This window comes from Arachis hypogaea, chromosome 5 (genome assembly GCF_003086295.3).
Source record: "Arachis hypogaea cultivar Tifrunner chromosome 5, arahy.Tifrunner.gnm2.J5K5, whole genome shotgun sequence".
In the NCBI taxonomy this organism is placed as follows: domain Eukaryota; kingdom Viridiplantae; phylum Streptophyta; class Magnoliopsida; order Fabales; family Fabaceae; genus Arachis; species Arachis hypogaea.
Window position 1 is genome coordinate 88,453,704 of NC_092040.1, and position 12,288 is coordinate 88,465,991.

The 12,288-nt window shown below is 28.9% G+C and overlaps 2 protein-coding genes across 2 annotated transcripts; one reads left to right on the top strand and one right to left on the bottom strand.

Annotated features, from left to right (window-relative positions):
- The first annotated feature begins 747 nt into the window (after positions 1-747).
- Positions 748-1,443, top strand: LOC112801782 (kunitz-type trypsin inhibitor-like 1 protein). The gene has a single exon (XM_025844706.3). The coding sequence runs from the start codon at positions 748-750 to the stop codon at positions 1,441-1,443; it is 696 nt and encodes a 231-aa protein (XP_025700491.1).
- A 2,386-nt stretch (positions 1,444-3,829) lies between these two features.
- Positions 3,830-4,474, bottom strand: LOC112803673 (kunitz-type trypsin inhibitor-like 2 protein). Its single transcript, XM_025847153.1, has one exon. The coding sequence runs from the start codon at positions 4,472-4,474 to the stop codon at positions 3,830-3,832; it is 645 nt and encodes a 214-aa protein (XP_025702938.1).
- Between the last annotated feature and the right edge of the window lie 7,814 nt (positions 4,475-12,288).

Below are 12,288 nucleotides of genomic sequence, written 5' to 3' on the forward strand. Positions count from 1 at the left end.
ATATATTATATTAAACAAGTTTTATCCTTCTTTAGGGATGGAGAAAGAGATTTATACGCTCATATTGGCCACATTAAATGCTAAAGAGTGTTAAACACACACAATATTAATATTATATATATAACTTCAAAGAAAAAAGATTTTTATAGACATAAAATTAGAAACAAAGAAAAAAGACGCTAGAAAAGAGAAAATTCAAAATTCTTCTAAAACATAAATAAATAAAAAATAAAATACTTTATTATATAATTTTAGAACATTGTTTCCAAAATTATTCAACAATAATGACTGGTAATGAGAAATATTAAACACTTTTTTATAATCATTCACCATAAAAATATTCTATCAAATAATTATTTGTAATTATCCTGAAAAATGTTTATTAATTTTATGAAATACTTATTTTTTCTTAAAAAAATAATGTTTTTAACCTCAATATTATAAACTATATATAAAAGTGATTAAATATTTATCGATTATTAATATAAAATATATATTAAAAATAAATTAAATTATACATATATTTATATATTTATATATAAATACATAATAATTAATTTTAACGGCTAATAATTTTAATATAGATGTAGTAATTTAAAAAAAAGTTCAATGAAGTAACCCTAGGTGGACATGCATCTCTATAAATAGAGCTTAGCTAGCAGGGTCCAAAACACACAAACCAAAACTTCAATTGCTACAAACACCATCAAATCTTCAATTATTGAGAGTTTGCATAGATTCATCACCATGAAGAAACAAGCAGTAGCATCACTACTTTCCCTTTCTTTCCTCCTCCTCTTAGCCTTTCCTTTAGCCTACTCACAGACTGTTTTCATACCTGTGAAGGACATTCATGGCAACGACGTTGTCACCGGTATCCCTTACCAAATTCGGCAACTTACACCTGGAAACCCAACCCCACATGGCGGCGGACTTATACACGGCAAAACTGGGAACTCAACGTGCCCAGTTTCTGTCGCATATACCACCGGTTTAATGTTTGGTTCTCCGGTGAAGTTCAGCATACCGGAATGGGCAAACACCCCCGGCAAAATAGTCCCCCAAGGTATCCCATTGGAGATTGAGTTCTCGGATGAGAACCCACTAGAGTGTGCTTCATCATCCGAATGGATGGTTTATGGTGACAATATTGAGACCCAAAAAGCTGTTCTGGGCATTGGTGGTCCTTTGGACCACCCTGACCAAAATACACTATTTGGGTATTTTAACATCCAAGAGTCTCAAGTTGGATACAGATTTATGTTCTGTTATATGTTCCAGGGTTCACCTCTTTGTTCTGATGTTGGGACCCACCTTCAAAACTATCCGGCTTCCCTTCTTGTTCTTACTGCTGGTAACCTCATGAGTGACCCCGTCTTCTACTTTGGCCTTGAAAAAACCGATTCAGACTCTTCTGGAATTATCAAGACTGTTGCCTACTGAATCAAGCATGTATAGAGCTATCATGGCTATGTTCATGATGTGCTTTTAAATGAATAATAATGATGTAAGTTTCTGTTATTGGTTGCTGGAAGCAAAAGTTCAACCCATGCATGCTTGCGTTGAACATATGATGTACTATGTAATGTAATAAATAAAAAATGCTTCTTATTGGCGCTTGTTTCTTTATGAGACTCAGCAGTCTAATGTTAAGAAATTAATTTTTTTAGTTAATTTCAATTATTTTTTTAAAATCATTTTGTTAATCATAAATTTTAAATGTTAAATTATAAATATTTAAATTTAAATCTTAAATTATATATCTAAATTTTTGAATTAAATAATTAAAAATTAATTCTTTATATTTTTTCTTAAAATAAGTATAAAAACTAATTAAGCATCAGCTAAGTATAAAATTTTAAATTCTAAATTTTAATAATATAAAAATAAATATTAGCTAAATATTAACTAATATTGATAAAAAAAGTATTAGATTCTAATATTTCTCTTAGCTTATACAGTTATACATGACAATTCACACATTCTTGAATTATATTTTCTCTTCTATATATCAGGCCTTATTAGTCTGGTTCTGTTAGTATAAGGCTTTAGATATATATGCGCTTGCTGCCCGTTCTGTTTTGGAAACTGGTTTACTTAAAATTATTTTATTTAATTTAATATTTTAATTTTAAATAGTAATATTTTATAAATATATATTTATTTATTTTAATATTATTTAATTATTCCAATAATAATTAAAAGATATAAAATAAAATAAAATAAATGTTACTAAAAAAATATAAAATAAAATAAATTTAGATTATTTTAAAAAATTGACTATTAGAGATATATTTTTCATAAATTAAAATTTTTTTTAGATGAAATTAAAATAAAATAAAATTAAGAGATATTTTAAAATTTTTAATAAATTTTAAAAATAAAAAATATATTTTACACCTTTTTTTTTCTCTTGCACTTTGCTAAAATTGGTTTGCAATCATTATTGCCCTCATCAATGAAATCTACTCTTTGAAAACTTTTTTTACTAACTTGATTCTGTTATTGTAACGGTAGGGACTCAGCAATTTTTATGTAATCTTAATAATTAACAATCATAAAATAATTTAATATATTTGATTAAATTATTATCTAATAATTTTTAATTATTAATTTTATATAAATATATAATTTATAGAATAAAGTATTATTTTAAGAGTCATTTCTTAATTTAGTTTTTGACCATTTAAATATCTTATTTCAGTCCTAAAAATTTTTAAACGTCTTATTTCAATTTTAAAAAATTTTTGAACAAGTTTAATATTGTCTTACCATTAAATTTGACACAAACAATTGGTATATTGAAGAGCTAATAGCATTTTATTTTAGTATATAAATAAAATTGATTTACCAACGATCATTAATATAAAATTTTTTTCTTTAATTTTAAAGCGTTGATGATTGATTATTAAGATCTGAAATTTTGTCCAAAAAAAAATTGAGGAAAAAAATATTATAAGATTTTAGTTATATTTTTTTAACACAAAATTAAATATGACTTAATCAATAATGTTATTAGCGTTCACATTACTCATTCTACTAACTATTAATATCAAATTTAATGGTAAAACTATATTAAATTTATTTAAAATTTTTTAAAATAAAAATAAAAAATTTAAATTATTAAAAACTAAATTAAAATTTGACCAAATGTTAGAATTAAAATAATATGTGCATCTATATATGAATTTTCACCATAGGTAAAATATACTACTTTAAGCGTGCATCACTCAAATATTTTTGTGTGCAAACATTTTAATTTATAAATGTGTTCAGTCGAATAAAAATATTAAAAAAAATGGTTACCCTTTTAAAATTTATAAAAATATATATACCAGATGGTAGATTACTGCTAATATTATTTAAGGGAAAAGTTTAAGGGGCAGTAATTTTATTGTATTTTGGCCAGCATGTAACCAACAAAGAAAGGTGAGCCATTAAATAAAATCTAACACCAATCTCATACCATCAAATCATCATTGATGGCTAGTTGATGGCTACCAATCACAAATATTGCTACCCCCTAGCATTGCTCTTATTTAAGTATTCATCCCTCTTTACTTAAATCATGTTAAGTATTTTAAATTACAAATCTGCCCACATGCATATATATATATATATATATATATAAAAGCAATCAACAAATAAAAATGCAAAGCACACGTAATAAACTAGTAATCATTTATTCATCATATAGATACAGGGACTCTTACACTTACATACAGAGCCATTCACTAGCTACCTGGGAAGCACACTTATTAGTTACATACATATGTTGATGATTATGATGAGGTTTTGCTTAGCTTCCATAGTAACTGACTCTACTCATTCAAACCACAGTATGAGTGGGACCAGATCTATCTTTGAAGATATCAAAGTGTAAGGTGGGGAAGTCCTGAGTGAGAACCAGAGGGCTCTCACCTTGTTTGAAATCCGTAACGTTTCCAAAAAGGTAGTTTATTCCATTCCCTACTCCAGGAGTTGGTACACTGTACCTAAGGATGTATGAAATTGTGTCTTTCTGGATACTAAACGTGCTTACAATTGTTGGTTCCCCAGGGTGTTCTTCAGGACCTCCAATTCCCACGCTCAAGCTTTGAATCTCGCTGTTAACGAACGCCATCCACGTTGTTGAGATCGGTGTGTTTATGCCTGTGAACTTGATCTCTACCGGAGATTCGGTGGCGATTGGTACACCGGGATCTGGTGTTCCAACGATGGAGAAGCTCACTGGGATGCCGTCGAAGTAGGATATGGAATCGTCAACTTGGATGGTAACCGGGTCTACCTGTTTCCCGGTTGCGCCGAGGGTTATTCCGCGTTCATAGTTATGTACGGGATACCATCGAATTGCGCCAAGAAAGTATGGGCTACCGGAGACTACCCGGTCGCCATCCCGGTCCAGCACTATTTCGGAACATGAGAAGGCTAAAAGGGAAATAAAGCCTAAGACGAAGAGGGCTGCTTCTTTCATGGTGTTTATTATTAGTGAGTGTATATCAGCTTGTTTTCTTTGTGTTTTGGACGACTATTTATATAGCATGGTCAGATTGATTATAAAATTATTACATTTTTTAATAATATTTTAGCGGATCTAAATTTATTAATATGTTTGCTTATAGATTAGCTAGATTTGGTTATACCTTTTTACATTATAGGTACTACATTTTTGACACGGTTATATATTCACGTCAAGTTGATTATACTAGTTTCTTTAACTAAAGATAGCAGTTAATTATATTAAATAATTTAATTGAATATATTAGAAAATTATTTTAACCATCTTTATATAAATAATACTTTATTTTTAATTCTTTGTTTAGATAAGAGGCTAATAAGGCGAGCATAAGTTCTAAAATAATTGTTGTGTAATCTTATAAAAAAAATGTATAATTCCTTTTGCCATTTTTTGTCCCATTAAAAAAATAAATAAGAAATAAAAAAATTAGATAATTAATATTTTTTATCTTACATTTAAATCAATATTAGTTATTTTTTATTTTTTGTACTAAAATTAAAGTGTTATACTCTAATATTTTTCAACAACAAATATGTGTTATTATGGAAAAAAAATTTACATAGAGATTTAAAATGTAAATAGAAAGGAGGGATATATATATATATACAAAATTGATAGATATTTTAATTAAGAAAAGTAAATAGAAATAGACCACAAATAATTAGGATTCCCCAACCAGAACCTTACATCAAGAAATCATAGCCAATAATATATAAGCTACACAGTAGAAACAGCTCTCCATAGTCCATAAGACCATAACCACGTAGATATTGGATCGTTCGAAGATCATAGCAGCTGTTGAATTTACTTGAAATATACTAAATGTAGTTGTCAAACACAGTTGTGTGTATATATATACTCAAAAAACATACAAGATCATGGTTCAAATGAACGGTGTTGAGACTTTATATAAATGAACGGTGTTGGGTCTTCCCATAAAGTTTTGTCCTAATCGATTTTGCACCGTTGAGCATTTGTGCCTTATTTTATATTATTATTTAATTATATTTTTTAAATTATTCACAAAATAAAAAATATAAAAATAATTATTTTTATTGACGAGATTTTATATAATCAAATACATAAATAAAATATTTTATATTGACAATACTTTAATTTCTAATAAATATTCACTCTATTTTAAAAAATTTATTATTACATTAGTTTTTCAATGATTTCAAAAAATGAAGAAGATAATTATCTTGAAAGAAAGAAAAAAATAACATAAATAAAAATTTTATATTTTTAATGCAATGTATCTTTTCAAAATAAAAATGTTAAGCTTTTTAATCAAGCAAGTCCGATCAAGCCACCATACATTTATTCTTCTTCTTTTTTTTCTTTCATTTGAGTTCTTTTTCTTTTTTTCTTCTCTACATCATCATTATTATTAGGGGTATTCGCAGTGCGGTTTGGATCGATTTTAAGTCAAAAACTCACTCGATCCGATCCGATCCAATTTTAAACGGTTTGAATTGGATTAGATTTTCGGTTTTGTAAATTAAAAAAATTAAATACATATAATAAGTCTCAACATCAAATTTTAAATAATCAACAATGACATAACAAATCTCAACAATATCTTAAAAAATCAATGATAATATAACAATGAAAATAAAATTCTAGGTTAGTTAAAATAAATAAATATATAACATTTTGAACATAAAATATTTATTAAATAATAATAATATATGAATAATATAAAAATGTATAATAAATTGAACATGTTATAAGTATAATTGTAAATATAATAATAAAATAATAATATTATAATACATTGTGCGATTTGAATTAGATTGGATCGGTTATGAAAAGTAGATCCGAAATCCGATCCAGCGATTTGCAGAAAATAGAATCCAATCAAATCTGAATTAGTGCGGTTTTAATAAGTTTTTAATTTGAATTGGATTGGATGAACGATTTAATTTAGATCGGTTTGAATTTGAACACTCCTAATCATTATCATCACTTCTTACATCTCATTTTCTCGTCATTCTTCTTCTTTTATTATTTATTTTTTCATTAAATAAATCCATAAGTAATAAATTTACTATCGTTCTATAATTAATGGTATAGACGTCACCAAAAATTAACTACCGGCGAATTTTTTTTGTTCGGCGTTAATTATTGATAGATTTTTCGTCAGTATTTATCGATGAATTTGTCGAAACTGAGTTGATGATTACTATTAGATACATCCGACGATAATTTGGATGCCATTTCATGTATTTAGGCTCTAATTTACAGTTAGATTTATTCGATGATAAATCATACGGTAATATTTTTTTTAGCACAGTTAAATCATAATTAATAGACTCTTGTTAACAAAATTGTTAACAGAAATTTAAAATTAACAAAAACTAACAAATTATTTTATTAAAAATAAATTGTCTGAATACAATAAAATGTTACAGAAGTAGAATACAATGAAATAAAAAAATAAAAAAGCATAAAAATATAACCCTACAGATCCCGATAATCGTCGTCGTCGTCGTCGTGGTCCCCCTGCTGAGACGGCATAGTAGGTGCTGCTGTTTGTGCCCCCACCAACAGTGTTGCCGCTGGAACTAGTAGTGCCGCTGGAACCAGCAGTGCCGCTATCTCTAACGTGCATTTACTGGTTGTACTCCTCCATCTGCTGTCACAACCGATCGAATTGCTCCAGCTTCACCATTAGGTCCGAGCTGACGGCATACTCAGACTGCTCCGTTTGCTGGTGAAACTCCACCTGTGTTAGCTTCGGCACCTCCTCTCTCAAGTCGACAATTTCTTGAGAATCAGTAGGGCAGGTGGAAGAGATAGAAGCAGATCAGAGGAAGTCGCCAATGCAGAGGAGCGGAGGCCACTGGCGAAGAACGACTCCAGCCTGAAGCGGTGATTCTTGTGGGGTTCAGGCCGGTCTCATGCCACACTCTATCAGGATTTAATTACTAGTGAGATATTGGAGATGATTTTGTCGTTCCCACTAAGTGGCTGAAATTGTTGGGTCACAACCTTCAACCTCTGCATGTAATCTTCCTGTGTCACACACGTTAGTTGTGATAAGATAATAATTAAATAATTGACTTTAAATCAAATAAAGTTGAAACTTAGGATTAATTTAAATTCACATAATGGGTCGCAAACCACTCGTCAGCAAATTTTTTTTTATTTGCTTTCAAAATATGAGTATATTTAAAAGTCTTCACCAGTATTATCTCACGATCAAACAATTTAAACTACAAATTAATATATCAACTAATAAAATAAATAAATAAATTAAATAACTAATTTAAGTAATTATTAAAATATTAAACAATAAGATTATGAGAACGTATACAAATATATCAAATTTATAATTATATGGTTGCTAATTAATGTAGCTTATAGCTAGTTATAGATAAGACCACATACACATGATACATATAGGCACTAAATTTCTCCCTTAACTTGCAATGCTACTTGTACATTCACAATAACGGATGTAGAGTTGCAATTGAAGTCAAAGATACGTACATGCATATATATATAGTGATAGATACTTATAGATGGAACATTTAAACAGAAAACACAATGGAAAATAGCTATCATGTTTATCTGGAAAATCTTTGATGGTAGTAATGATAATGTCTAAGATAACAAGATCCAATAAAGGATAAATTATGAATCCACATATTAATAGTCTAATATATAAAAGATTATTATTGACTATGAATACGAATAAAAAGTTGTTACTTTTAGAAGGGCACTAAGCTAAACCCTTGATAAAGTAAAGAAGCATCTAAAATTTAAAAATAAAGCTTTTTCAAAAGGACAAAATTAAAAATCAGAACAATCCTAATAAAAAATTACATTAAATTCACAAAATTCAGTTAAATGATAACAAACTTTAGTAACTGAATTCAACAGTATCAAACGAATATAAGTTAAAAAGATGAAAATTATAATACAAATACTAAATATTTTGGATAAAACATTTTCTTATTACAATTCCAAAAATACCAACCATCCTATATATTTACAACCTAGTTTAATCATTTTAAATTAAAATAAACCAATATTTTTACATATTATATAAATCAGTCAAGCCCTAGCTAAACCAATTTAACTATGAATTATTTTGTAAATTGTTCATACATTCTCTCATCAACCACACAAATTAATCAATTAAATCATAAATCAACGAAACAATTTTATATCAGTTCATACAGGACTATATATATAAATATATATATCCACATAATAAAACTAACACCAAAGATCATATTTAAAACAAAAATGCTTATAAATCAATTACATATTTATAAAATACATAAATAAATTAAAAAATTAATTCAAATAATTAGTAAAATATTAAATAATGCTAAAATTTTTATTAATTTGCTCTTCGTTTTCATAAAAATCGCCAATCTATTCGTATAATTCGATAATATGGATAAAACTCTATTAACATTTATCAGACGACGCCACTTCAATCTCTCATTATCTCTAAAATAAGCCTTCAATTCTTTTTGATGGCGGAACGAATTAACGATATTAGGGGTCTTTTTTCTAACAAACAGATTCATTGTCTACTAAAGTCGTTTGACTACCCAGTAATCATTTGAAAATATTGGGTCGTTCGAAGATCATAACAGCTATTGAATTTACTTGAAATATACTAACTTAATGTAGTTGTCAAACACAGTTATATATATATATAAAGATCAAGGGTTCATATGAACGGTGTTGAGTCTTTCCATAAAGTTTTGTCCGAATCGATTTTGCACCGTTGAGCATTTGTGCTTAAATAAAATAAAGGTTTTACTAATTAATAAATTTGGTTTTACTAATTAATAAATTTTTTAGAATAATAGTCAACAGAACTTAATTTTAATGTATTAATAATATAAATATTTTATATTATTATTTAATTATATTTTTTAAAAAATTATTCACACAATAAATATAAAAAATAATTATTTTTATTAATAAAATTTTGTATAATTAAATAACATAAATAAAATATTTTATATTAACAATACATTAAATTTAAATTCTAATAATAATCACTCTATTTTAAAATAATAATATCTTTCACCTTTTTAAATCATTGAAAAATTAATATAATAATAATTAAAAAATTAATGTAATAATAAATTTATTTAGTTTTTTTAATGATTTCAAAAAATGAAGAAGACAATTATCTTGAAATAAAGAAAAAATAACATAAATAAAAATTTTATATTTTTAATGTATCTTTTTAAAATAAAAATATTAAGCCACCAAACATATTTTTAATCAAATAAGTCTGATCAAGTTATTATGCACTTATTCTTTTTCTTCTTTTATTGGAGCTTTTTTTCTTTTTCTTTTTCTTTTCTCCACCTCATCATCATCATCATCATCATCATCATCATCATCATCATCATCATCATCATCATCATCATCATCATCATCATCATCACTTCTTTTATCTCATTCTCCTCCTCGTTCTTATCTTTCTTTTATTATTTGATTTTTACTTTTTTCTTCTCCCCTTTCTTTATTATCATCTTCGTGATAATCTTCTTTCTTATATATTATTCTTATCCTATACATGTTCAGCAAAACAATTGACTTATTGAGTACATAAATTTTGAAGTGAACTATCAATTCAGCACCTGTCCATTTTTTCGAATGACGACGTGATCCCTAAAAAATTTACTTTGATCCCCTGCCCTCTACTTCTATGACACAACGTGGTCCCTATAGGTGTTTCTCCGTCAACTCTAAACGAAAAATACTGACATATCACGTTAATCTTGTGTGTTGGCACATCTCGCTGCTGAAGTGGATATTTGTTGCATATGTGGACAATGTGAAATGGTCAGGGGATTAGTTGTCCTGATCCACATCTACCAACAAAGCATCATCATTTTAATGGGTCACCATAACACCCTACCACACAGAGCTTTACACCTAGGATGTAAAAAGAGGCAGTGAGGCATTACGATCTCTAAAAATAAAATACATATATATAATAATAGAATGAATGTACTAAACTAGGATACTTGAAAAATGAGAAAAACAAAATTCGTAAAATAAAAAGTGCATCGCTCGGGGAAGAATTACTTGCGTGCTAAGAAACCTAAAAGTTCAAGATATAAATAAGCAAGAGAGAGAAAAGAGGGCCAATAATACAGCATAACTAGCTCCTGACTCAACCTGCGAAGCCAAGGCTGGCTGGAGAATATATATACATACATATACAAACATCCCAAAAACCAGAATACAGAAAAAGGACCCTAAATCTCCTATAACCTCTATGAGGAACAAATAACAAGTTTCTTGGAGAGCAGGCTAAGTACATAAGTATATACATACAAACAGTAAACCCAAAATGACCCAGAACTACTCCGCTTCAAGATTTCAGACACCTAGCGAGGAGTCTCTTGACCTGCATCTGAAAATAACAACACAGTATGGGGTGAGAATCGGAGGTTCTCAGCATGGTAAAGGTGCCACGTGTATAATAAATAAGGTCCTGGAAATGTCATAGGCAATCCTAAAACTCCGTTATTCAATTATCCAACTTAATTACTAAACAAAAACCATAAACAGGGGTAGGTATTCTAAATCTATCTACATATACCATATATATATTTGAGCAACCCTCCACATATATCATTCCATTAATACATTATTAACCCTTCACATATATTAATCCATCAACTCATATAACCATTCCTTATTAACAAACACCAACCCATCATAAATAAATCCAAGAGTATACATACCACAACATCAACAACTCAAGCTCATAAATTTTAATTTAAACTCAATCATATAATTATCCAACATCATCACAAGCCAACCATTTAATACATTTAACCTTTTCAACTTAACTTATGGCTTTCTAACCTACGTTTTCACAACACCTTAAATGTTAATCGCGCGAAACCTAAGCCATACCTTGGCCGATCACCGCGCTTGGACCAAGATAGCCATACAAACACAATCACAACCCCTCACAAGCTTGAGAAACCAACCCACCAAGTCTTGACTTCAGTCACCAACAAGCTTCCAAATGCTCCCAATTTAATTCCAATGCATATATATAAACTTAATTCACACCTAATACACATATATACTCCAAATTCAGATTTTACCTAATGAAATTAAAATTAAGTTAAGGGTTTAGGGGATTCTTACCTCACCCATATGCGTAGCATCTCAAACCCAACAACTCCCGCAAGCTAGATCGAACCTAGAACATTGAATTGGGAAGAATCTCACCATAGGGTTTCAAATCTAAGAATAGAAGGGAATAGAGATTTTGGAATGAAGAGGGAGCTTACTGGTAAAATTGATCCGACAAAAATGTAGAGCTCGGCGCGCTGGACGCGTGGTCGCAAACGGTACGGCGATCGGAGCTTGGACGGAAGAGTTATGGTGGATCAATGGTTGAAGAGGGTTTGAGAGCTCTTCTTCCCTCCCCCAATCTATTTTGCTTTTCTGCATGAAATGGGGAAGAAGAAGCTGCTTGCTTCTTAATTACGGGTCCGGTTGGACCTATGAGCTCGGTTTGGGCTCCGGTTCAACCGGTTCGGCCCATTTGGTCCAACTTTGGTATAATTAGCTAATAAATTGAATTTTAAATAGGAAAATTTAAAATTCAAAACTAATATCAAAATATGATAGAGCTCGTCAAAACAAAAATTTTGATATAAATTTCGAAAAATTTGACCCAAAATTAGACCGGATGTGCCGAATCGGAGCCCAAACCGAGCTCGTGGGTCCAACCGGATCCATAATTAAAAGAAGCAAGT